Source organism: Seriola aureovittata, chromosome 19 (genome assembly GCF_021018895.1).
Source record: "Seriola aureovittata isolate HTS-2021-v1 ecotype China chromosome 19, ASM2101889v1, whole genome shotgun sequence".
In the NCBI taxonomy this organism is placed as follows: Eukaryota; Metazoa; Chordata; class Actinopteri; order Carangiformes; family Carangidae; genus Seriola; species Seriola aureovittata.
Window position 1 is genome coordinate 18,957,852 of NC_079382.1, and position 27,903 is coordinate 18,985,754.

General features: G+C 41.5%; 2 protein-coding genes across 6 annotated transcripts in view; one reads left to right on the plus strand and one right to left on the minus strand.

Annotated features, from left to right (window-relative positions):
* Positions 1 to 1,079: 1,079 nt before the first annotated feature.
* On the minus strand, positions 1,080 to 19,780 carry elp3 (elongator acetyltransferase complex subunit 3). Its single transcript, XM_056405346.1, has 15 exons — positions 19,617 to 19,780; positions 19,148 to 19,247; positions 18,431 to 18,569; positions 17,848 to 17,918; positions 17,663 to 17,726; positions 17,281 to 17,349; positions 16,537 to 16,691; positions 11,913 to 12,074; positions 11,656 to 11,782; positions 5,267 to 5,460; positions 4,233 to 4,323; positions 2,872 to 2,937; positions 2,476 to 2,703; positions 2,276 to 2,357; positions 1,080 to 2,077 (listed from the first exon to the last, which is right to left on the minus strand). Exons 1-15 carry the CDS (start codon positions 19,636 to 19,638, stop codon positions 1,986 to 1,988), a joined length of 1,662 nt encoding a protein of 553 aa, XP_056261321.1. The 5' UTR covers positions 19,639 to 19,780; the 3' UTR covers positions 1,080 to 1,985.
* A 270-nt stretch (positions 19,781 to 20,050) lies between these two features.
* Positions 20,051 to 27,903, plus strand: part of LOC130187596 (kinesin-like protein KIF13B) — a 40,199-nt gene continuing 32,346 nt past the window's right edge. For 4 of the 5 annotated variants that reach the window (XM_056405329.1, XM_056405331.1, XM_056405332.1 and 1 more), the window contains exon 1: positions 27,439 to 27,495. In XM_056405329.1, coding sequence (XP_056261304.1) covers positions 27,465 to 27,495 — 31 coding nt within the window. In that variant the 5' untranslated portion in view covers positions 27,439 to 27,464. Of the gene's footprint in view, positions 20,204 to 20,338; positions 20,432 to 20,732; positions 20,816 to 21,915; positions 22,010 to 27,322; positions 27,336 to 27,434; positions 27,496 to 27,903 lie in introns of those variants that run through there. The other variant, XM_056405334.1, reaches the window with a different exon arrangement.

The following is a 27,903-nucleotide window of genomic DNA, read 5'->3' on the forward strand; positions in this document are numbered from 1 at the left end:
TGCCAGAGCAGTAGCACTTATTGGAATAAGAAATACTGGATAAAGGATTTTGCAGCACCTTATTAAAAAGCTCTTATTATGACTATGTGCTCTCATCATTTTAGTACCACTTATCTTCTCTGCATGTATATTGAATTTGCACAAACGAAAGAGGTGAAAAAGTGATATTTAACAGTCACAGTAAAGTTGACATATTATACATTGTGTAACTTCAGTGATGTGAGAAAAAAAAAAATCTAAATTTGGGACCTTTATTATCCATTATATTATTTACAAGAACTAACTGGGTAATTGATACATTTAATGGTGAAGTGAAATACAGACAAAAATCAGCAAACTTAAATCCCTTTTCTCTTGTTTCACTCTGCTAATTTGAGGATCATTCACTTCAGTAGAGTTTAACTGAAGCTGTTCTACCTCTGCTCATGTTGCAGTGAAGATTACACCAAAGTCTCCTTCCTCTACAGCACAAATCAGCTCAGCACAGACTCAGCGAGTCTGAGCGAGAGGAAAGTCCTTTCAGATTTCACAGCTGATAGCAGGAGTGAGCAAGCGTGGAGAGAAAGCCCAAATCTGGCCGATCCCTCACTGCGTCAGGACTGCAACAGCAACACACAGCACAGCACAGCACAGTCACGACACAGGGGCCGCATCCAGGAAATTACGCGTGGCCGTTCAGCTTCAGTCGCCCCGTGCAGCTTGGAATCTATATGAGACGTAGGTCGCAGCGTTTGCCTTTTGGGCTTTATTGCTGGCTATTCTTCAAATGACGAACCGTTTTCAGTAACAGTGCGGCTGGACGCAGCATTCACTCAGTGCTCAATAGACAGGTAACTGATGGAGATGTAATTGGAAAGGCTGTGTCAAATGAGCCAGTGAAACACTCTCATAGGGCAATCATCAGGGGTCTCCTGCAAGGGCCAGCACCCGTGACATTGGGGAATACATCACCGGAGCCACTCATATGATGTGACCTTTCATTGGAAGCTAAAACCTTTTTCGGCTTTTCTGTCATTTACATTTAATTATTCAAATGTCTTCAACAACTTTCCCTCACAAAGTAGAAACTGACACAAAGCTGTAACTGAAATATACTTTATTCTCTGAGGAAAAAAGAAAAACGGTCAAGTGATGTGTTCAACATCTGGAATTCACCAAAACACATGCATGAAAATAAAACAAGAAACTGGATTAAGTGCGGAGCTTTAAAAAGCAATTTATGTAACGCTAATATTCAATTTCCTGCCCTATAAATCAGAATTGTGCAATTACACAACGGCTGCCCAGTGAGGACGCTTCCCACTGCTCATTCATCCACTGCCAACCATTAATGAACGCTTGACTCATAATGGGTTTTCTATTTAGTCGCAACATAAACATGATTAACTCAAACCGAGATGCTAAACAGGTTCCTCGTCCTAAACGAACACACAGAGAAATATTTAAGGGATACCCAGACATCTCAGTGGATTTAAAAAATGCCTCAGCAGCCTCATAGTCAAATTCAATCAGTCCTGTTTGCTGGAACAGAGGTCACTGACAAGGCACTGGTGGAACCCATTTATTTCAATGTGGAGAGCTAAAAAATACCAACACGTCATTGTTTGTGTGTCTTACTTTGGAAGCTGTTTAGATAAGGAGCAGACTAAAATGTAACATTCAAAATTGTCAGTGTCCACATCCGCCTGTCTGCAGAACTCAAGACACGGTGACAAGAAGCTCTGACTTCATCCCAAATAGCTTTGCTTTACTCCTGACGTCCTCACACCGTCTCCTTATCTAAACAAAACGGGAGAAATGCATGAACAGCATTCCCAAGTGTGTTCCAGATAAAAAACAGATGCATGAGCTGAGAGAAAAACCATTATATCCTCTGATGCTCGAAGAGCTTAACTAAAAATACTGCGGGAATCATGTCCCAATGATATTGTCTTGATAAATAACATCATTTGTGCGTGTGTATGTTTGTCTTTTATTGTCCGGGTTCAGTCCATTCCCGCTCCGTACAGGTCCTTCACCATGTACGGCCCCGCCAGCTCATAGCCCATCTTCCTGTAGTAGTTCCTTGTTCCTACGCCTGCAGAACAAACCATGGACAGAAGACAACAAAGTACTTAGTGTATGAGAATCATAGAAATGAATAATTAAACAATTACAATGTGCAAGCACAAAGTAACTAGAGCCGATCTCATATAAACCTCTGTATGTATGTAGATGTTTGTATTCAGATGTCTGAGGAGAGGACGATGCCTCACTGTGCTGTTTTGTCTCTTACCTGAGATCACAGCTAATTTTCCAGAGCCGTGTTCATCTCTGGCAATTCGCTCTGCCTCCTCCATCAGCATCATGCCAAAACCCTGCACGAGGAGGAGAGAGGAGAACAGATCGGCATCTGGTTAATAAGTCAGAGGTTTTTTTGGGGGGGGGGGATCTTTACTTTATATGTGGAGTCTGTGTGAGAAATCATAAAAACACCTGATGCTGGAACTTGCTGGGGTCTCGGCTGCTGACGGGGACGACGCTGCCGTAGACGTGCAGCTCGCGGACGATGGACACGCCTCCTTTGAGCTCAGGACGGAAGGACTGTGGAGAGCAGCGACGCAGACGCAGCAGGCCAATCAGGATGTCCTGCTCCGGGTCCTCGTAGGAGAGGAAGGTCTCCCAGCTGCCGTTGGCCACGTAGTCCCTCCGCACCAGCTCCACCTGAGCAAATATTCATCTTAGTTAGAGGAAAATACATTTCACTTGCCTCTTTTCTTGAAGCAGCCTTCATGTCGTCATCGTCTTGAACAATACAACATCACCGTCTTTTAATCCTTGATCTCCAACTTTATAAAAGCGATTACTGTATTGCCAGATGCTTCTTGTTACCTGGTAAGGTCTGACTTTGTGGTGGATCTCCTGAATGCCGACTTCTCTGGTTCTCACGTCTCGACACTGAAACAGAGAAACATTCAAATGTGTCAAACCAGTTTAGAAACTCAAAACTTTCGGACGTCCTCAATGATGTAACGATTACATCGGTTTGAATTTATGGCTTAAATTATTTGTGAAATTTGTTTAATAGTTCATGAAATTAAACGCTGTTTTTCGATACTGTTTATGGTCAGCATTTTTCAGCAGCAGCTTCACTGTTTACTGCTCGCTCTCCTGCTGCTTGAAATCTGTCAAGAGAGTAATGGAAAACGTAGAAGCCGCCACATTGAGATGAAAAGCTGCAGGTAACAGGCTGCACACCTCCAACTCCTCAGCTTTACTGTGTCCTGCTGTTGTGTCAAATCAGATTGTGGTTGCTCATGACGCGATGGAAAAAGGAAGCTGCATGATTCACTTGTTGCTGCTGCTCGAGGAGTGTTGGCTGTAGTTTGCTTTTACCACCAGTGACCAAACCGGGACTAAAATCTTCAGGATTACAACTCTAAAGGTTTTCAGTTGGAGAAGCTACAGTTTCCTCAAAAGAAGAAAAAAATGAGGTGAAGACAAGTTTCTGCTCTGCCTGTTTCATAAAGCTACAAGCTGGTTGGGAAATCTTAATAATTTGAACTTGGCACAGTTTTGTGGATGTGCAGTGCAAAATATTATATACAACTCTGAGGTGCAGTAGTTGCAAACCAAAGCTCAGCACATAAGAAAAGATATTTTTGCAAGTGAAGCAAAACCAAGAAAATGTGGTGGTGGAGAAAAAAGAGCTTGTGTTTGTGTGTGGTGATATTTCAGCTTGATGGTCAATAACTGCCCTGGTTTATAATAGAAGCTAACAGGAGGCTCTTTCCCCCCTGTAGGTGTTTTCAGATGAAGACTTTTTTATCCTGAGTGTGTTTTAATGGAAGCTGGGGAGGGGTCTTCTGCCTTGTGTTTAGTCGGTGACACCCCAGCCTGGTGTTCTCAGCCTGAATGAACTCTACTTCAACTGGAGTCGTCAAATACTTTCTAACATATATTCAATAAATGTTGGGGCTTCCTGGAAGGAGGGTGCTCCAATTCCATGCTCCAGGAGCTCTTAACTACACCTGAGAGGCTTCGTAATCTGCAATCTTCCTCTATCACAGCAAAGTATGCAAATTATTCTAACTGTCAGCATTCGTCTGTTGGCAGACACCGCCACCTGAGGTCTACTGTACCTTCTTGGATCGCATCCCAGCTGGGAAAAAAAAAAAGTCTATTAGCTTCCTTATTCAAAATAAGCTGACGCACAGTCTTTCAGTTTAATAAGGGAGGCCTTTGAGTCTCACCTCAGTGCCCATGTCCTTCATCCTGGCCAGTGCCAGCTCTCTCAGGTTGCCGTGCTCCACTCCGGAGCTCACCAGCGGCATGGGGATGTCCCTGATGAGCGGGACGAGAGCAGAGAGCGGGGAAAAGACAGATGATACATGAAATGATGGAAGAATGGCTTTTGAAATGGGATATTACAGAGACAACCACAGAATCAAATCTATACCAGATGATTTAAGTATATAACTCTGTGGGTATCTGTTTAGTTTATCTATACTTGGTGAAGGTTAGGAGGGAGGCAGGAAGTAAGTCAAAGACACACCACCACTGCATAATCCTGCAGCGCTCCTCTCAATGTTTCCATATTCATTACTCATATTCATTACCGCTGACAGTTAGCTGCTGTATTTATGTGTCGCCTTACAGTTTTTGTGGGAGCGTCCCCGTATAGGTCATAGATTTTTTCACAGATTTTTGGGCGGTCAAGTAAAAAGAACAACTGGCTTTTCTCTTGAAAGAGGAAAAACAACTTCTGTTCCAATACACACTATAAAATGGAAGTATAAAAGATCAACTGATAATAAATTAAGTAAATAATTAAGTTCAGTTACTCTTTAAAACTGCATCGAGAGATTTTTGGCCACTAGAGAGTCGTGTTTGTGAGCACCTACGGGTGTAAACTCAGAACGTACTTTTTGTTTTTCTGATATCTGCCTCTTTAGCTGCTACATGTTCCTGTTTTTGTTGTCCATGTGTCTTTCCACTTTATTCGACCTTTACTGTGATTGGATAGGCAGCATCAACTCTAATTGTCTGAGCTAAGAGGGTAGACTGATGAAGAGCTGTCAACCCTACAGTTTATGTACAGCCAGGAAACCAAAACATTGGGCTGAAAACTGCTAAAAGTCACAGAGTTTGTTTTTCTCAGCTGCAGGGAAAACAATGGACTTTACAAAGAGATAATTGTATCAGTGTGTCTTTATCAACATTATTCCCTAATGGAGCTTTAAACTACAGCCATCCAACTCCTCAGGCCCATTTCTTCTTCTCTTACCTCTGCACCCGGTAAACTCGTGTCCAGGGCGGCACCAGCGCCAGAATTCGGGCCACAAGGTCCACCAGGGCGCTGGGTGTGTAGCTCTTGTATCGGCCGGTCTTCCACAGCTCGTACAGCCCCGTGCCTCGGATCACTAGCGTTGGGTACAGCTTCAAACCATCAGGCCTGAACGCTGGATTCTCAAAAAACTCCTGCGAGAAACAAGACGGATCCGTGTTGCACATTACAGCGTATATCAGGCGAGGAAACAAGACGGAACAATTCTTCAACCATTACAGTTTGTTTCTCATCAGTCGACTGAAACTGAAGTATTTCAACATGAATCAACAGTATCTCTTTTGCCATAAATCATTTTGTCATGTCACTGTGCTGTGTAATAAACTTCATGGACTAAAACTGATTGAACGCTGCCGTATTTGCCGTGTTAAATCTGAGATTGATGGATAGAAAGAGGGGAAACAAAAAAAAAAGAAAGAAGAGAAAGCAAAGAAAAGTGGTTCTGAGAGTTCATTACATTTCATTCATTCTGCTTTTTCTACACGACCAGATCGCAGCAGAGAAGAGTGTCTGAACATTCGATCAAAGAAAATTTCTTCTGACATAAAAGAAGACATCCACTGAGCTCGTATAGAGCAGATATCACAGAGGACAGGACAACAGAGACGTGTTATTTAACTGACGGAGACAAATGCGTCTGTATGGTTCAGTGCAGTGAAGGGAATCAGTGTGATTTCCAGTCATTCTCTTCCCCTCTGTACCGACTATCATGATCAGAACCGTGAAGATCTGGAATCAGGCCGCATTATCACTATCTGATAATCTCTCTCTCTCTCTCGTCACAGCTTATAACCACACGAGGACATGTCCCACATCGCCCTGCACTAAACCTTAAGGAGAGGGGAGGAGTTGTCTGAGAAAACAACAATGAGAAAAGGAGAAAAAGGAGTCTAGAGACTATTTTGGGGATTTTGCACCTGCTACCATTTTGGATCGCGCATCACAGCTCCTGTTGGTCGGCGGAGAGGAACCCTGTTAAGGATTCCTCCTCCGGGACAGGGAGCGTCTGTACACGAGAGATAAGTGAGAGAGGATCTCGCACTGGGAGGAAATTGTAATCGAATTTCATTATCAGGACAGAGACGATAGACGCAAGGAGGATGCAAAGTTCTCCTGCTGCTGCTGTTGTTGTTGTGATCCAGGCTGACAGAAGGAACTCGGTGTGATGTGATGAGGACAAAACACACAAGCCATACACAGAGGTTGATTAGGAATAATGTTTGGTGGTTGGTGAGTAATGCAAGAAAGAGAACAAAATTAAGAGATCCCAGAATCCTTAAACTGGCAACCAGCACTGCAGAGCGCTGTACTGAGACGGCCTGAATGGCATCATTATTATTATTATTATTCATTTTCACAGCGCCCCTTTCACATTCAAGTAAACATCCCTGCACTGAAATCTCAGCTGCTTTTTTGCATCATATTTGCAGCATTTGGACACTGAGAGCAAACAAAGATGTCAACATCCACGATCCGGATCTTTTCATTCACGCCATCAATTCATTATCTCTCCCTCCTTAATCCTTTTAAGGGTCACAGGGCAGCTGGGGTCTTAGTAGTCACAGGACGGGCTGTGCAGATACATATTAACTCCATGTCTAGTGGCTCCCAGTCTTCTTCATCCCAGCCTGTGCGGACACGTTGCTACTCTTCTTTGTTTTTTGTTAGATGATTGAAATAAGTCCGTGGTTAACACAAGCTCAAGACATTTTCACATTTTATTCTACGATATAAAATATGTCAGTAAATACCCCAGTCGTGATTTTGTTTTAGCTTTTACGCCTCTTAAAAAAGTGTCTAAATGAGACTACAGAGGTTGTCACCAAACCTCATCACGTTCAACACAAGGCCAAATTTAGCCATCCTTGACTATGGCATATACTTGAACATAAATATACAAAGACTATAAATGTGAGCCATGAATCCAGGGCCCAAAGATATTTTCCACTACTTCTACTTCCTGTCTTTCAAAACTTAACTATTCCTGGATGCTCCCTGTGTCAGAGTTGTAGCAGGATCCAGGCTAAGCATCTCCGGAAAAAAAACCCCAAGATGCTTAGTTTGGATCCCGGAGTGAAGATGTTTAAGAACTTGCATATTTTTCCCACTTACTAGCATGAAGTGTGTCATGGAAGATTAGACATGTTGAGGAGGAGCAAAGGGGAGCCGGACAGAAGCTGTATAATCTGTGGGTGTCAGTGTGATAAGAGGGGAGAAAGGCAGACAGGGAGGAGGTGTGACTGGACAGAGATGAGAGAGAGGCGATAGATGAAGTGACTGCAGAGATGAGAAGAAGAAGAAGTGACTGTCTGATAGGAGAAAAGAGAAAGACTCAAGTGAAAATTTACAACTGGAGAGGAGAGAGAAGAAAAAAGATAAAGCGAAAGATAATGGAGAGGAGAGAAAAGCACGAGGGGAAAAAGACAAACAAGGAGACAGGAGGAGAGGAAATATTGAGACTGCACACACACACACAAGACAGCAGCAGGGACGGAAAGAAATTAAGTGTCGGGCGAAGACAAGTGACAGAGGAAATGTTACAGGAAAGAAAAGAAAAGAGAGTCTGAGGGCCGAATACACATTTAATCTGCTTCCTCTCTCTGTGTCGACCTGCTGCTGCCCTCCACATTACCAACAAACATACATTCACACACACACACACACACACACACACACACACACACACACACACACACACACACACACACATACAGAGGTGGTTCAGTAAACACACACACACACACACACACACACACACACACACACACACACACACACACACACACAGAGGTGGTTCAGTAAACACACACACACACACACACACACACATACACACACACACACACACACACAGAGGTGGTTCAGTAAACACACACACACACACACACACACACACACACAAACACACACACACACAGGTGGTTCACACACACACACACACACACACACACACACACACACACACACACACACACACAGAGGTGGTTCAGTAAACACACACACACACACACACACACACAGAGGTGGTTCAGTAAACACACAAACACACACACACACACACACACACACACAGAGGTGGTTCAGTAAACACACACACACACACACACACACACACACAAACACACACACACACACACACACACACACAACACACACACACACACACACACACACACACACACACACACACACACACACAGGTAATGTAACAAATCTGCAGGAAGACACGGACTCTTTTCCGCAACTTAAATCTCCTGGGGAAAAATGAAGCACTCAGAGCTGCTGATGTTCAGAAGATTGGGGGGCGTGTCCTGATGCCTCCATCGCTACACATTTTACAGTCGGCACACAGAAATAAAAAAAAAACAACAAACAAAGAAAAAAATTGAAAGAGTGCTCTGCTTTCAGATCACTAAATAACACCAGCATCCAATCTGGCATCTTCAGGGAAAATAATAACATGACGGTTGAATTTATATTTCGTTGTGCATCACAGCTGACATCTGGTCAGCAGTTGGGGACGGACATGTCGGTCTCTCTGCTCTTTCTCAGATCATTAAACCTGCATTCTGTCCACTCCTGCCCCCCCCCCCCCCCGAGAGACACAACACTACGGCATATTGTGATTTAAACACAGCCCAACAGATTTATCAACCAATATTAGCTCATTGCACTCATACTAGCATCAGCTCATTCTGTCCACCAGGGAGTTACACAGGTTTATTTTTGTCATGTTTTTTTTTTTTTTAACCATAGATTGTATTTAAGAATGAACGCAGCTCTGTGACGTCACCCCTAGGTTTTCTGAAGAGCGGGCTGCTCCACCGTCGCCATCTTGGCAGTGCCTGACTCCGCCTTACTCCTGCAGTTCAACTGTTGGCTTCATTTTTACAGTACAAGTCTCTTCCCTTTTGTTAGATATTTTGGGTTATTAATTATGTGTGAACACAGTCTGTCATGTCTTAAACAGGATAATGCGATCATATCTCTGCCTTCCACTCGTCAGGGATTAGAGGATGACTTTAAGAAGTGGTCTTGAATAATGTGCAGAAGCATATTTAGGTTCTTTACACTGATTCCATTGTGAAGAGATGAACAATCCAAAAAGCTCTTATCAGTACTTCCTTAGTAACAAGGAGACCTGTCTTTTATTAAAGGCGATAAAACACGGAGCTTTAAGTCCAAGAGCGCCACATCACTTAGCTAACAGTAAGCTAAATTACTTTGTGACGCCACTTCTTCGGATTGCCCAACCGTTCCTGTCTATCATGTTATATCTGGTTTGGTTATCCTGGTGCAAAAACTAAACCTGAGCATGGGCTCTACCAGGTGAGCTACCAGGGCACACGCTCACAAGTAGACTATATTTATTTTTTTCTCTCCGTCTGGTATCTACAATAGTTTGGCTTTTTATTTTCTTAAACTCGTAACAGACTTTTATTAGAGGCAGGTCTTTCTGTCTAACTCCCTGTGTTTGACATGTAGAGTTGGTCATAGCGGTTAGTACGAAGCCTCATTACCGGTGACGTCTCTCTCTCCCTCCCTCTCTCCTGCTCGGTGTTTCTCATGTTTAGTTAATCAGTCTCCTTTAGTAATAATGATACATGTAATGAAAGTAGTTTACACTAAGTCTCGCCTCCCAGTCATTCACCTGCCAACACACAACAACACACAATGTAAAGTTAATTGCTAGGTGCTTTTTTGAAGGGGTCTGAAAAGTCGGTAAATCACTCAATGCCTCAAATTTAGCTGGCTGGGTGTGGTCGTACTCTCTGAGCAGAACACAACTGTTTCCACATTAATCTGAGCGTCTCCTCTTGTTTAATTAGGAGCTCATTACAGAGGAACTTTGAGGGCTTGAACTTCTTCACCTCTGTAAGACACTGAAGACTGTACTTTTGTAATTCAACACCCACCGAGTCACCACAACGCCAGTAATCAGAAAGAGCAATAAAAGAATTACAGAAACATTTGATTCACAGACAAATGAGAGAGACATTTTTTTACTATTGCTGGTTCTCAGTCAGTGACTGACACATTGCACTTCGGATTACTCACCTGCACCAATTAGTAATACATATTCTTTTCCGTCACTGTGTCTTTAATGACTCGATTTCTGTTTTATCGCCGTAAAAATAAATCAAATGAGCTGAGATTGCGCACAGCCTCAAGCAGAGTCTTCATTTACATCCTACAGTCGGGCGTGTTGGGAAGTGGCACCGACTGATTCTGCACATTCACATTATAGCTGTGTTTTCAATCAGAGCGGTGAAGTGAGCCTGCTGTTGAGAGACAGGAGTTTTATCTGTTGAGTCACATCTCAGTTGGGACTGTGAGTCGACTGTCACCGCTTTTTCCGTTTCTATTTTAAGATGCTACATGTAGGACTTACTTGTTATATACCACTGTGAGATAAACAGCAGTGACGCACTCCGATGCCAAGCGAAAAGAGAGGATGACATGATTACTAATGTCACAAACAATAAACCTTATGATCAGCTCGGTGCATAATTTTACTGGTATTATTTTTGGTTGGGAGTTTTTTTTTTTACTCAATTTGTTTCTGCAACTTTGTCCAGATGAAACTCAGAGACTATCCTACAAATAATGTCTAAGTCATTTAACTGTTGTGTAACTCTCTGCAGTGAACTTATATTTCCCTTTGGTTACAGTTAATTAATGACAAGACAGAGATCATCGTTATCGGGGGAAAAAACTAATAGACAGGAAATCTCTTTTAAAATATCACAACTGTTTCTGGAAACTGTCACACAGGCTGGAAACTATGGAGTGACCCTGGATGCTGAGCTCTCTTTCCAGAGCCATATTAACAACATAGTCAAAACCGTTTTTTATCATTTAAGAAATATTGCTAAAGTAAGGACGTTTTTATCCCAGGTGGAAACTCGTCACAGGAATATCACAGAAACTCCTTGGATCGTCTGCAGCTGCAGAGTTTTAACAAGAAAAAGGAAATACGACCATATATCACTTGTGCTGAGGTCGTTACACTGGCTTCCAGTAGATTTTAGAATTTTAAATGCTTGTTTTTAAGGCCATACATGGTCTTGCACCTCAGTATCTCTCTGACTTGCTTGTGAGGTATGAACCAGCTAGACCCCTTCAACAAAAACTGGTGAAACCCGCCTTCAGCTTTTATGCTCCAAGCCGCTGGAACACGGTGCCTGATCATATTAGAGGTTCTCCTACGCTATCATCTTTTAAAATCTGAGGTGAAAACATTCCTTTTTAGCTGTGCTTCCCAGTGGTCTGGTTTGCTGGTTTATTCTAAAGTGTTAAAAATAACAACAAAAAGTCTTTTTGCTTACAATAAACTGCTCCACGTCCCTCTCTATGCCCACGTTGGGCAGGTCTGGCATCATGTGGGCGACCACTTTGAAGCCGGCGTCCTTTGCCAGGTGGAAAGACTCACACACAGCTCGCACCGTGTGGCCTCTACAAGAAACACACGTGTACAAACACACTGTTAAAACAAACCATCACACACCATCAAACCAGCTGTTATCACATCACGTCTGCCGTCTTATCTACATCTGTCCGTTCATTCCCTCCCCGAACGACCGACCTGTTGGTGTCGCGGGCCACGTCTTCATACACACTTTGGACTCCTATCTCCAGCCGGGTGCAGCCGTAGCCCAGCATGTCACTGAGGTGTCGCTTCAGGCAGTAGTCAGGGCGTGTCTCGATAGTGATTCCCACACACTTGGTGTTACTGCGTTCAGAGTACCTGCAGGGGGAAAACATCTCAGTCATTTCTGCTCATAATATGTATAATATCTTATAATAATATCTTTTTTTTTTTTTTTTTTTAAATGTGACTATTTAGTCTCATTGAGTGTGCTGGAGGTCTCTATATGATGGGATCATTTAGCAACATCAATTTACATGCAGCGAGTTTGCACGGCTCATTATCCCGACAGTTAACACTAACCTCACATTAAGGACACACTGACTGCAATAAAGACATCAGACGACAACAAAAATAAAGTGTAATGCAGTGTTTACTCTGTGTCAAAAGCAAGTTCAATACTTACATTATTCAATCATTTATAAATCACGGCTGTAAGGGGATGTAGTCTCCTAACATTTCAATATATTCTTTTACTGTAGCTGCTATAATCAAAATCATTTATAAGAAAAATGGACAAAATTAAACATGTAATGTGAGAGGTTTCCTTTGTAGTGATGAACCCACAAGTATTTATCACTCAGCTCTGCAGTTTCCCCGTTTCAGTGTCTTTCAGCTTATTGTTTTGGTTTTGCACGTGTTCGGTTTCAGTCCCACTTCTCTCATTAGCGTTATTTCCAGCAGGTGAACGCTCTTAATAAAAACCTACTGTACGCCAACAGCAAACAAAGTCAACTAACTGGTGAACACAGGTGATACTTCAATATGTCAGTGTTGTGTTTAAAGCTTGTTGTGCAATAACAGTCAGTCAAATTCTTAAAATGACATATACTCCGCCACCATCACTGTAAAATCCTCTATCTGTGAATATGTCATTCATTTCAAAACTTTAACCTCTAGACACAAGACATCTGCTGCATGTGCTTCACTGAAAAGTCCTGTAGGTATTATTCTGTCCCCACAGCAGCAGGTTTGCTGATTAAAGAAGCAATAAGGTGCTAAAAGCAGCAGCCAGATGTAGAAAATAGAGATAATGCACTACATTTTCCTTGTTTTATTCAAACGTTATCTCAAGACAGATATTTTCAGAGCTTCATCTTGCCTGAATCTGGCTCCTGAGTTAAATCCAAACTTAATTTGAATCACTGATCGAAAATCGCAAAAAAAACCAACACAAAACAACCAAACAGACACATCTCATCTCGCCAGCTGTCATTTTCTCCACTCCGGCTGCTCCAATGACCATTAGCTCCCCTCATGCCAGCTCATATTCCTTCTGATTCTGTATTTGCTGGCAATAAATGTCCATCTTTTACAGTCTGCTGGCTGATTTACACCAATTACAGGAGTTTATGCTCTGGAGAGGATCATCAGATTGTACGAGATGAATCAATAAAAAGTCTATTATCTCGAGGTTTCTCACTGCTGTGATCAGATCAGGTGCTGGCTGAGCATGGTGAGAGGCAAAAACATGAGCATCACACACACACACACTGCCTTCAAGACCCAAACACACATCACAAATACCTCATATACACACACACACACACACCGAGGCAGAGATAAGGTGCTGTCGCTAGCCAAACTAAGTGCCTCCTTCTTCCCAAACTCAGCAGCGGCAACCACAATTACTATAATCATAGCATCTTAACAAAGAATGCTGATAGCAGAGCAGGGCAAATTCAGGCAGACACACACCTACCAGCTAACTCACACATACACACACACACACACACACACAGACAGACACGGACACACAAATACAGGAAGAGACACGCACAAACTGGCCTTTTCGGGTCTTATCGGACTTTAGGGAAATAAATAGCCCCTGCTGACAAACAGCCTCAGTCCTGTGAAAAAGCCATTATTTGGTCCAATCGTCTGTATGACGTCCTCAACAAATGGGTCTCTCTTTGAGCTTTGACTTTGACTCTTCTCCGAGTCATGGAGAAAGTTGCTCCTTATCCATACCCAGCAGACGTGTGCCCAATTCATTTCAGAGCTGGTCTAACTCAGTAAGAGAGAAATCAATAGAAGTAACTGAGGAGGACTTATTGAGACTGCCCTCTCTTATTTTGCTCCTGAATTCTGAATGGATCCATTCAGCAGCGTAATCTGTGGAGATGGTCATTATATCTTAAGCTTCCTAAAGGATGTTTGGTGTTTAGTTGTGATAAGTTTGAGGGGAAGGGGGGGTGGTGGTTGAGTCAAGCGAATGTAAACACACCATGGTGTGAGCGCACATACACAGTTTTTACACCGTTTTTGCACTGGAGATAGTTGGGAGGGAGACCACAGGGGATGAAGGGAAGTAATGCTGAGTTCTTATTGTTTTGAACGGGAATCTGCTCTAGTCATTTATAAAAGAAAATTCCAAACATTCATTGGTTCCAGTTTCTAAACGGATTTACAAATTTTCTGTTTTTATCTCACTATAGAATCAATATCTTTGAGGAATCTGAAAATATCTTCTTAGGCTCTGGGAAGTGGTGATGTGCATTATCGTGACTCTTTGAAAATATATAAAAACTAAAATATATGTATTTATTCAACAGATTCTTCAGTGATTCAGATTCTATAAGCAACTCATCTTCTTCCTCAGCCTCCATCTCATGTGGCGTCCCCCATGGGTGCATACTTGGTCCGATCCACTTCTCCATCTATTTGCTTCCACTAGGCCACAATATTGAAAAACACAATATTCATTTCCACTGTAACGTGAATGATACACAGATCTACCTTCCCCCTAGATCCTAAAAGCTACAACTAACTAACTAACCTCAATAACTGACATCAGGTCCAGGATGGCTGCTTTCTGGACGACAGTAACTGACTGACATTATTTCTCCTCATCTTGGCCCCGTTGCTGCCTCTATTAAATCACATGCAAAAAATCTCGGGACTCATGTTGGATTCTGGACTTAAGTTTGACAAACAGATTAATCAGGTTGTAAAATTAAGCTTCATGCAGCTCCGCATCACCTCCGAACTCAATTCTCAGTTTTTCTGACCTGGATAAAGTCCATGCCTTTATATCTTCCTGACTTCATTACTGCAAGGCTTTTTATTTTGGAATCATTCATTGTTTATCTCGTCTCCAGCTCATACAAAATGCAGCAGCAAGAGTTTTAACAAGAGCAGAAAATAGGGAGCCCATTACTCCTGCTCTTGCCTCTCTACACTGGTTGTCTGTTAGCGACAAGAGTTCATTTTAAAACCCTGATGTTTGTCTATAAGGTGTTAAATCGTCTCCTCCCTTCTTACACTACAGAACTCCTCTCTCCGTATCACACTGTCAGAGACCTGAGATCATCTGACCAAAGACTTCTGTCTATCCAGAGATCTAGGACTAAATGTTTTGAGCACAGGAACTTCTTAACTGTGCCTGATTTAACCAGCTCAGATACACAGACCTGCAGATAAGTCTCTGCAGGTCTGTGTTGTCAATAAGCGTTTTGTGTGACCATTAATATTATTATCATCACTCAGACTTTCTTCTCTTAAATTAAGATGAGTTGAATTAAAAAAAAAATCTGATTAAAGGACTCAAAGGACTAAACTAATAACCCACAGATTAACTGATAATGAAAATAACTGTTATCTGCAGCGCTATAATTTGTAAAGAAAAAGAAAAAAGGTTTAATTCTTAACACTGTGCCGAGTTTCTTTTATTCAAGTTTATGAAAACAGCCTTTTCATTTATGTCACATAGAACTGGCACTGAGAAAAAATATCCAACACCAGAGGAGGGTGAGATGAATAATGCCTGTAGTGGAAATGCCGCAAATGATAGAATAGCGCCCTCTGGTGTCGGCTACTGTTAAATATTCTCAAATATTTGTACTTTACATCTACAGCACATACAAACACTGAAGTGGGATAAGATTTTATAGACAAGACTAATATATGGAAAAAGGTGAATATAAAAGTATCATAAGTACTGTTAAAATATTCAGTAATGTTGCTCCATAATTGTATCATAGTCTTAAAAAGATGCCGGGAAAGAGAAAGCAAAAACAGCATTATTAAATCAAGTCCTCATCAAATGTTAAAGATGCCGAGGCAAATGGACAAATAATCAAATAACCAAATTAAAATGGAGCACATCAAAAACAGGCTATGAAACCCAGAGTTACTAAGCCCCCGCCCTGGACGCTCTGGGGGCCATTTATGGTGAGATGCCAAATGTTGCAGCAGACCAGCCTCCTCCGAGAGGTCAGGGTGCTGCTTATAGCGGGGACACCCGGATAACTCCCTGAATGAGCACCTGCTCTGAGATCAGTTCTGCACTTGGCCCCATCTGTTACTGCGGAGGTAGATCCTTCCCTCCCACCCCACCACAACTTACCTTCACCCCTAATGGTCTCACTACCACCATAGCTTATTAATTTCTATGTCTTATTCCACTACACACTACCCCAATTGTTCATTGTTATTAGTCTTTTTAACATGTTGTAGTCTCTTATGTTCTATTAATGTTCGTCTGTTGTGTTGCATCTCATCAAAAATATAAAAATAAAACTGTTTTATTCCTCTGAGACCTGGAGGAGTCACTGAGTACCTGACAGCCTCGGCAACACTGTTGGACGTGTGTCCTGACAGGGCGTCGTGTAGGTTCCTGATGAAAAAGTCTCTGTACTCCTCGGTCAAAGCCATGAAGGTCCCGCCCATCACGATGAACTCCACCTTGTCGACGCTGTGTCCCAGCTGCTTCAGCTGCACATCGCACAGAGAACACACAAGCTTTTGTACAACTGTAACAGTAAAATGTGCAATAATGACACATTTTATGGGCTGTAATTGAGAATACAGTAAAGTGCAGTGAAGCACAGTAAAATAATGCTGTTCTCAAAATAATAATTATTACAACTAATCATAATATCTTGGAAAATAAATTGGAATTATACTTTGAGCAGCAATTGAACATTAAACCATGAAAATTATGAGAACTGCGGTAAATTGAGATTCAGAAACACAGACTTCTAGATAAACTGTTGCTTTAATGATTGGTTTTGCTCTGCTGCATTAAACTAATGTGGCCATAAATTCAAATAACAGTGTAACTGGGGTCAGGTCTTGGCAGGAACATAAGAGTCATAAGCCATCATTAGTGTATATTAAATATATATCAACAGTGGTCACGGTTTATAAATGTCTGCCAGCAAAGGCCATCACTGTCACTATCACTGTACAGAAGCTGAGTCGGGGAAATGGAAGTTTTAGCAACATGTGACTATGTAAAGACAAATTGATGAGACAGATGTGTCAAACAGTTATAGATTTTTTTCTGTAATGACACACTGACCTGCTCCACCCGATGCCTGGTCTGAAGGTAGGGGTCATAACGGGCTCGGATGGCTCTCATGGACGTTGGCTGTTACAGAGAAGAGCAAAAATGATTAAAACCATGGTAAAAAATAATATATTAAAGGACAGTTCACCAAAAAACAAAATTAGCTTGAGCTTGATTTGACTTAAGCAGTGGGACAAGGAACTATAAAAAGTACAAACAAAAGAAAACCATGATGACACAGAAAAAGACACAAACAAAAGCTGCTATAATAAACAGGGATTATAATACGACAAACGAGACCAGAATACATGACTTTCAGCAGAGCATTGTGTTCCTGTGAAGCAACAGAAAAGCTGCCTTGAACAGATACTGAGGCAGAAAGAATCTAACTCACCTCATAACCAGTGTAAGACTGTGTAGAGTACTCAAAGTCCGAGTCTGGTCCACCGGGACAGTAGCTGCCAGAGAAGAGAACGACTTATATTCAATGTAAGAATATTGAATCAATAAACATGTAAGTAATCTATTGTATGTAGAGTAACTTAAACTTTAACTTAACAACAACAAAGAAACACTTACACACAGATGTTGCCTGTAAAGCTGATGTGCGGACATCGGTGAGGTTTGCACATCACAGCCACAACTGCGATCTGTGACAAGAGAGAGAAGCATTGATTACTTGAACTATTCTTCAAATCAAGTGATCCAGACTATAATCTGTCCAAAAACAATCTCAACAGTCACTGTCTCCTTCCGTAAATCCATCTTTACTGAAAAGTGATGCACAACACAAACTGGAGCTAATAAAATATTTAACCTTTAATGCTCCACATAAACCCAGATTAAAGCACATTCACACAGTTTAAAAGTTGAGGCCCATCGCCGCTAATAAAGAATATACCAATGGCTACAATTCACAACCACTCCAAAGGATTATGACGAATATTATGTGGCTAATTGTGAACTTTAAAAATAAATAAATTAACCAATCACACTACATGTTTCATTGTCTTTGTGATTGCATCTATTAGACTGAAGTTACTTCAAAAGATTGAGCTAAATGCCACATGATGCATTTTAAGTAGGTACAATCACACAGAGTTCAGCATAAAATGATTAACTCCAGGAAAGAGTGATAGACGGGAGAACGTGGGCTACATACCCCGCTGGCAGTGCGGATAGGTTTGGCCTTTAGTTTGGGCACCAGAGCACGACGGTATTGTGGTGGAACAGCAGCGATGATGTCTACCAATCGGGGCTGGGCTTCAAGTCCATATTTAGCTGAAGTCTTAGTCTTCACTCTGTTTGAGAACAGATTAGGCTGATTATGACTGGTAGAATAAAAGTACCATAGTCTAGTGTACATAAAAAGAGTAAAGCATTGCGATCAAGTCAAATTTATCTTATAGTATGTATTACAAGACAAGTTATATATAAAATTGTACCAGTACTGATTCCTACATGTATTTTTAGCCTTAATAAATACTAAAAAGAGTCTTAATATAAATGTAAAACCATTGCAATACAGTGGGTACCCACAGACTGAAATCAAAGTTCCCTTTAATTTAATCAACAATCATTAACAACAGGTCTTCCTGAAGCAAATACCCAGTAACTGAAGGATATATGTGGCAAAATGACCAGTGACATAATCATCTAATCACATTCAAATGTGTCAAGATATCAAGGTTAGTTTAAAGGAAAATAAAAACATCAATAATCTAGATATGCAAGCACACAAAGGAGTGATGCACTTGACTTGACTTAACCGCATGACTAGTCTAGAGTTCTTAAACATTGCATTAAAACCACAGAGGATTTTATGAAGATGTAATAAGAATGTAACCTGGGCTGTTTGTCCATACAGGAGAAGACTTACTTGTTGAGGTTGATGTCTTTGCCCTCTTCATGGGCTTCAACCAGCTGCTTAATGACATCAGCAATGGTCATCATCATCAGCTCAGCTCGGCTGAGGTCACCTGACAAAGACCAATAATCAATAAAATGTGATCTATTCTGTTTGACAAATCTCTCTCGCTTTGTATTTTTAAGTGCATGGCATTCAAAATAATGAATTTAACAGTAGCAAACATGGCTAAGTAATTGTTCAACAGTCCACTGTCCAAAAGATAACGTTAATAACTGATTGAATTAAGGCTTTAATATGTTTCCATACCATGAATGACTGGCTTATACCGTTATAAAATGACTAAACAGAGTTACGTCACTAACATGTTAAAAGGCAGAGGCAAAGTAGACTTGCAGTTAGCATTAGCAACAAGCTACAGCCAGTTTGACTAGTTTAGAAACCTATTTCAGATGTTTTAAGCACTTTGTCACAGACTCACTCTTTTTCTTTGGCTTCCCCATTTCCTCCTTTAAACAAATAGTCCAATTTAAAACGGGTGGCTGCTGGTTAGAGGGTCAACATCTATTTAATAAACCGGAGAGGGCTGTCAAAGACAGTAAACAACTCCACGTTGCGTTCACATACGGCTTCTGTCGTACGGCAGGTACAATTGTCGTAAAATAGCGTGAACGAACTATTTTTCGATATTAAACTTCCGTTTTCTGAAGTTTTTAAATGGGTTCCGGATTTAAAACAAGGCCTCGGTTTTATCGCCGGGGCACCAGTTTAATTAGTGTTAACTGAGGGTATTTTAGGGATGTTTTCCTCGCATGTTTCGGACAAACCGCCTTGACAGAAAAGCACAGACTTGTAATGCATGTGGATCCACACAGTGGCGCTGACTTCCCTCTCAAACCGGTTGAGCGAGCGTGTGCAGAGCAGAGCGCAACTGGAGGAACCTGGAAGCTCAGTAAATCTCAAAGCAAATCCCTTTAGCTGCGAGTTGACATGGCTTGACTGATCTCTGCGGGAAGTTTCAGGAAATGCAACAGGTGGAAGAGCCGAGGCAATGAGCTGCGGACTGCCGTGAGTGATTTTTTTACACTTTCAGATACACACCAGGGTTTTCCAGGGTTCACCGTATTGGGGTCAGTTACGTATATCAGCGGTGACTATGAACATTATTGAGCCCTTGTCTGTGTGTTTGCTCCGGTTACCCAGCTCTCTTTAGCGTCCCAGGCTAGCTGCTGCTGTGTGTACTTGAAGGTGCCTGTGGGAGTCGGACAGGGAAACAACTGCGCACTCTTTCACACGGTTAGTCAACTTACTCTCAACTGTACAGTTTCTACTTTAGCTTGTTATGTCTTCATGGGAGTTTTACACGCTGCTTTGAGTTGGGGTTAAGTATAAATATTGTAATATTAAGCAGGAGTCAGTTGCTTCATGTGTTTATTTATAGGGATATTGTATCTTAACGCAATGAAGCTGAGGTGGAAAAATTTATGGATGTGTTCAGGTGTAACTTGGGAATATAAAAATGCACCTTACCATATGTACATAACATAACTGGTTGTATGTGTGTTCATTCATTCATTCATTCATTCATTCACCACAGGTCAGGTGGCACCATGGATGACAACAGCCTGAATGACTCCAATGTAAAGGTCGCTGTTCGTGTGCGACCCATGAACAGGAGAGGTGAGTTTAACCTTGTTGTGAGTTGGGCCATGCAGCAACTCATTAAGTCTGTTTTTCACCACTGAAACAAAGGTATTTTCAGCCCACCTCGCCAAGGGGACTTACCAACTCCGCAGAACACCATATCTGTTTGGTGTTTGCTCCCTTTTTTTGGGTTTATAGGGCCATGGCTAATTTGTAGTTGTGGACAAACAATAGAGGCTTCATTCCTGTGTTTTACTGAGTGAGTTTTTTCCCCCCGTCAGGCTCTGAAAAGGTCTATTTTGCCCCACTTTGGAAAGGTTTTGGCAGGAGGACTGTGGGAGTGTAAAGGGAACATTTTTTGAGACACGCTGACATCACAAACCTAACAGAACATGGACTATAATGCTCATACAGGGACATGTTTAATGCACTGTCACTGGCCTAAATACCTCTGGCAACAGCTGAGCAGGACTGAAGTGTCAGCTGACGGACTTCGGTGTTGCTGAACACTGGTAACATCCTTTACTGGCCCTTAATTACATATAATATGCCTCCTTTCCATTTGGGTTCTTTAAAACTGCAAATATTCCTTTCAAAATTTAGTATAACGCTGCAAAAACTCATGACACATGTGCCTTAATTCCAGCTCTGATGGGAAGCTCCAGTGCTGTCCCTGCCTTCAAAACCTACTGTAGGTAGGAAATGAGGAAGAGAAGGTGTGACCCTGATTTTCCTTACTGTTCTCTCGGGGAGTAGTAAACCGGTCATAATGTTTGCACAGGCGAGTCCTGGATGAATCATCATCAATAAAATTGTTTCCTGCCTCTCCGTGTTGGCCTGTTTGTGTTGCAATCACGAGGAGCTGGCACACATACAGTGTATGCCACCTGTTATTCTGCAGCGAGAGTTGTGTCAGTGACTACTATGGAAAGTTATGATGACCAGTGCATACATGCTGTTTAAACTATTTAAAAAGTATAAAGTGTAAAAGTGATTTTGTTTTACTTTGCATGTCACATGTATTTTTAGGTCCAAAAGCAACTACATTACACGTAGTTCAGCTGTCGACAGTCTATTTCTAATAGATTATCATTAAAATTATATTATTTTTCTCCTCGTCCTTTGTTTCAATTCAGAGAAAGACCTAAAAACAAAATGTGTGGTGGAGATGGAGGGAAACCAGACAGTTCTGCATCCAGCCATCACCAATGTGAACAAAGGAGACCCCCGGTAAGACACAGATACTCGCATTTTATTATCACGTTGAAATCAGTGCAGCGCAAAAGCATAACATTTTTAAAAGTTGAGTCATTTGGCAGTTTATTGTTTTTTTTTTTTGTGCTTCCACCGTCGAAGGTGCTGATCTTCATTTAGCCCTGGCTACTGTGGGTAGCCATTTTATTTGTTCATCTTGTTTTTCTTTGTCCTGAAACATTTGAAGGCAGAGGTGTGGACACGTGAGTCACATGACTTTGACTTGAGTCAGACTGCAGTCATGAATCTGATGACTATTGACTCAATGTGACAGAATTTAAACCGAACAAACAAACTTGCAAATCAACCTGAACCCTGGTGACTTCACTTTACTTTAGAAGTGCATTAATCCTGGTGAGGGGCACATGATGACTTGTTAGGAAACAAAACACAAAGTTTAGGACGTGGGACTTGACCCAGGACCTGTTGGTCTTGGTATGAAATCTGGTAGGATGGCAACAAGGAGGCACCGCTGCCTGCAACTGAATCCTACCTCAGTTTTGCCCTGTTCAAGTGTGTACAAACATACAGTATTTACAGTATAGGAGTTCCATCGATTTATTTATTTGCCACAGGATTACTGCCAGAAGAGTTTGTTCAGACTCCAACCAGTCTGTTTGGTTAGTGCCCAGTTTCTTGGAAGAAGCTCAGATCTAACCCTCACCCCGCCCAAACTCCTTCTATTACTCCTTTTCCATTCTTCCCCCTCCCTCCCTGCTCTTCCTGCATCATTCCTCTCTTTACAAAGGGTGTGTCTGTTCCAGCTCAATCCTGCTCAGGTAGTCGATCAATGATTTAAAGGAACAAAGGAAAGGAAGACAGTATCAGGATCCAGGTTCAGGATTTCAGAACTTGAGAGACAATATAATATCATAACATCACAGCTCACATCAGTGCAGTGCATCAAAATAGTAACAAGATGTTTTGGGTACAAAATGTGTATTCACTGTGTTGAAATGAAAACATGCCTTTGGGCATGTGTTGCATGCTTCCTTATGTTTGCTGTTGACAAAGCAGTTCAGTCCTCCTCTCTCCTCCTGAAGCAGTCGGCCAGGCAGTGAGTCACAGCGCTGCAGGTAGATGCTCCCTGGAGCTTTTGGCCCTGTCTCAGGTTACCTTGTTCAGTAAATATGTCTCAGGGCAATCCCCTGAAGGCTTGAGAGTATGAATCCTTGTCTTTGTGGACAGAGATGGTCTCATATTTCATCATTATACTATGCATTTTTTATGTGTGAACGTATCTGTGTGTGTCTCCTCTGCCCTGACACGCTTCAGCTGCGGTATGTTTCTCCTTTGGGGCTCAATGTGAACAGGTTTTACAGGCTTAGTACAACACAGACAAGCACTTCAGTGATTCCAGAGCAGCTCAGGGATCATGTTGAAGCAGAAGTGTAAGAAACAAACTGATTTTGAGCAAATATTTTAACTTTTAATTTCTCCATCAAGGCACTCTTGATTAGTCTCCCAACAGACATCTGTGCAATCAGTGTTATAGAAAAGCTTTGTTTGTTGCGGAAGTCACTGACCAGCCAGTGCTACAAGGTTTTTGCTTAGTCAGCTCACTGCCTGACAGGTTTAACTGAACTGCTGCATGAGCCTCAGGGGTTGTTAATATATTACACCACCCTTGGTACCTGCAACCGGGAATACAGCGGCGGCTGTCAGACCCTTGAGATGGTTGAGATTTATGAAACCTTGTTGCTGCTTTCATAACTTGGGAGCCAATACCAATAGTTAGCAAACATGTACAGTAAAATTGTATTTTACTGCACATGCTGTAAACAGACCTTGAATTGTTGCAGGAATGTTTATCAGCCCCTGCAGAATAATGTTTAGAAAATGAAGCTGAAATTGTGTGCCCCTCTTATCTGGACCTGGCTTTGATAAGAACACCACTTTCAAGAGGTTTCTCTTTATCTGTTTGTAGCATCTCGAATGTTTGCTTGCTTCATATCCTGACTTACAGAACTGGTATGTACAGTATCTGTAATATCCACCCAAAAGGGATGTGTATAACCGAGCCGCTCAAATCTGGGAGAGTCTAGTCTTGGAGGCCTGTGTGTTGTTGGTCACAGACTTTCTGACCTGCCTCCCTCTCCTTTAGTGACTCCTTGGAGCTGTGAGGCTCTGCCAGTTATCTCAGGAATGTCCTTGCCAGTCCAGCAGAGGACAGGACTTAATGTTGCTCTTTCATGCACCAGCCAAGTCTCACATAGGGAGGCCTTGTTTCATAACAGCCCCCCCATGTGTGTGGCCGTGACTAAATTTGCAGCTTTTTTAACCCCAAACAGATATTTCTGCCCGAGTGAAAACTGTGTGTCTTGAGTTACGTGTGGTAACGTGCTTCAGATGGGGCTTCCCTGGAGACTGGGTACCTATGTTTAAGGATGATTTATTTCACCCTAACAAATACAACCACGGTGCCACAGTTTTCACACACACACCCTTTTTCGGTCGGCCGTCCCAAACGGACTTGCCAAAAAGCATTAAGTATTTTTGTAGTCATTACCTCTGGTGCAATCATGTGTAATTGTTAGTTAGCAGGTGTGGATATTGAGTGCAGTTTGCAACCTCACCTCCTCTGTGGGTGACGTCCACGATTAATTCTCAACCTGTGGGAAACATGGCTACAAAGGGAATTTGTAATACGTTTTCTTTCGTGTTGTAGTATTTCGAGCTGCTTTTCAGCTCCTTTCTTTGGAGCAGCCGTCTAATACTACACTGTGGTTAGATGTCCTTGTTCAAGGGCAGTGTTGCACACTGAACTAGCATCACCCTGAATGCTTGACAGCCTCTGCATTCATTTGGTTAAAGTATGACTTTCAGCAATAGAATTAATGTAATGTGCAGAAAAGGAGGGCAGTTAACAGCTAAGTGCAGATTTAAAGCTGCTACAGCTGATTTTCTAACCGCTACGAGGCGACAGAAAAAAGCTGTGACACACAACATGTTACCTCTGAATTTATATGGTGAACATGTAATCAAACGGTTGCCTGTTTACACATCCAGCAGACATGGAACAACATTATCATTCACTCTGAGTCGTGTTTCTGGCGACCTGATAAATGTATGTCCAATGTTCACTCTCCGTATATCTGGCCCTTTAGCTGCTGAATGCTGCACTATGTTCACAAGCTAAATTAGCTAGTTGCTAACTTTTTTCTGTCAGCCATAGAGCCATATGATGCTCTGTATTTTTAAACCGTAACAGTAAAGCTGTGTGTGGAAAACCGAAACAATGAGCTTAAAGACACTGACACGCCTCTGTAGAGCTGAGGGGAACTGCAGAGTCGGGTGATAAGTTCCTGCTCGTAACGATGAGTCGTCTCTTTTTCATACAAGTAGTCATATGAGCCATTCTTAATATATAAATATTGATTATAGCTATTTTAAACGCTTTTTAACATATTATTTTTATATAACAGAATCTTATTTTTGTGTTAATAGTTCTGGTTTGGTCCATAATGAATGCACAATTCATTCAGTCATCAATCAAAGTTTCCTAGATTTGAAGGATTAATGTCTATTACGACCTTGTTATCTAACGAATATAATTATAAAACCACATGATACAATATTTCATGTGTTAAACTGAACTTATGTTAGACTCTTAGACTTGCTCCAGCACGGATGCTACATGTGATGGACAACAGGACAACAGAACACGTTTGATAATTAAATTTGACGTTTTCTAGCTGGAATGTGGCGATGCGTTCACTGACTGTTGCATGGGATACTGTTGTTGTCCGCTCTGGAATGAGCCTGAAACGCAGTGACTGTGATTTAAAGTGCTGTGGTAAGAATGCAGAGATTTAGGCCTGTGTGTCAGCGACACTGGGAGACTCTGAGGTTCTTAGTGCTGCTCAAGGTCACATTCCCCAGTTGATTCGCAATGAACTAAAGAGGATTAGTCACCTTGACAGATTTTTAAGCTTCACTATGATTAAGACACCTTTGATTCTTTGTCCTTGAAACACCCCCTTCTTACTCCGCTGACTTTGACCTGGAGTTGGGTTTGACTTTTTCTTTTTCTTCTTGCACTGTGGTGTAGCGCTGTTTTATTGTCCTGTTCTGAACTGAGCCACAGAACAGCTAGTGCACATCAAGTATCTGCTTACAACAACAAGTCACAGCATTGACATGTTACTCATTTTAATGGGTCAGCCCTCATCCAGAGAGACATGCAGTATGTGAGCAGGCTGGAGCAACGTCGGCTCAGGAGTTCAGCTAAGCAGGGACTGATTTTGGCACAGACATGTAAAAGGACCCCTCACCTGTATGTAGCAGCAGCAGCCTGTCGTCTACTGTACGCGCTGGATGCTAATGGAGCTAAGAGATAAATGTATCTATTTATTTGTTTTTTAAACCATGATCCCTGAGAAGTGAATGCTGATTCACAGCCCTCATGACATGCTGCGTATGCAGAGGTAAACAGTTCTACCAGTTTCTCTCCTCCCAGTTTGCTTCATTTAATTAATTTTAAGAGAATACCTCGAGGCAGAAAACTATTATGTATTTCACAAGAAAAAAAAATTAATATAAAAGAGATTTTAAGAAGCCTTAAAAAAAAATAAGAACACATCTCTGTGGGTTTTTGACTTTTGTTCAGACATAACAGACTTTAGGACTTTATAATTGATATTTGACAAGTTCCTAAACTGTTAAACAAAATAATGAATTGAGAAAATAATTGTCATTTTTACAGATAATGGAAATAATTTCTAGTACATTGCACCAGAAACACGTAACCTGCTTAAGTTAGCTTGTGACCCCACTTTGAGAAACCAGTGTCCCACAGGTTAGAGAGGCGGTCTTGTGACTCAGAGGTCAGTGATTTAAGACTCTCCAGACCGGCTGGGAAAATGTTGGCAGGAAAAATAAGGAAGTAAAAAAGCTCTCAATAGCTCCTACCTGGACAGCCTCCAGCTGTGAATGTGTGAAACTGAGTTAAAAAAAGAAAAAGAAAAGTGAAGTGAGAGTTTTGCTGAATCAGGACTCAGCTGACTGTATGTGAATGTTCTGCCATGTACAGAATATTGAAATGTGTGTCTGAGCTGGACCACACTGTTGGATGAATAAGTATTGTTAGTGTCACCACGTGATGAATATTTTCACATCTTCTTGTCTTGGCAAGCTCATTTTGTTTTATATTTTTATATATATATATATATATATATATATATGTTGTGATACAGTAAAGGTAAAAATTTAAATAGTTGTGTTCAAATAGTTTCAATTTAACACCAATTATTAACTGTGACTTTTCATTTTTCTCTCTTCTGTCCTCAGGAATCAGCCAAAGGTAAGTGTTAAATGTGATTTAATGTCCATTCTGTCTAATAATGATGTGTTTGTGGTTTTGTGTAAATGCAGACTCTTGTATCGTGTGTTTTTTCCTCAGGCTTTTGCGTATGACTACTGTTTCTGGTCCATGGATGAATCTCAAAAAGACAAGTTTGCAGGTTCGTACATTTCCACAGTGACACTGTGTTTTATACTCGACTTTATTTGGTGCTCTGTCTGTTTTTAGCTCGCGTAGCTTCACTGCTCAGTGAGTCATTTCTCAAACTTATCTCCTGACTGAATGTTTCCTGATATTCTGAGCTATTTATGGAGTTGAAGAAAGGGACTGTTTGGAGGGCAGGAAGAAGAGTTAAAACATGGTTTACCTTCAGATTAATTCTGTGGTCTTTTATATTGTAATGCCAGGGGGGTTTCGTAACAATGTGAGGGGGTATTAATAATTCAGCAGCCTGTGTCAGGTGTATTGAATCTGAATAAAATGCCCGCCAGGTCTATTCTGAGCTTTGAGTCTCGTCTTGTATAGAAAGTGAGAGAACAGTAAGTCATGCAGTTATCTGTGAAGAACC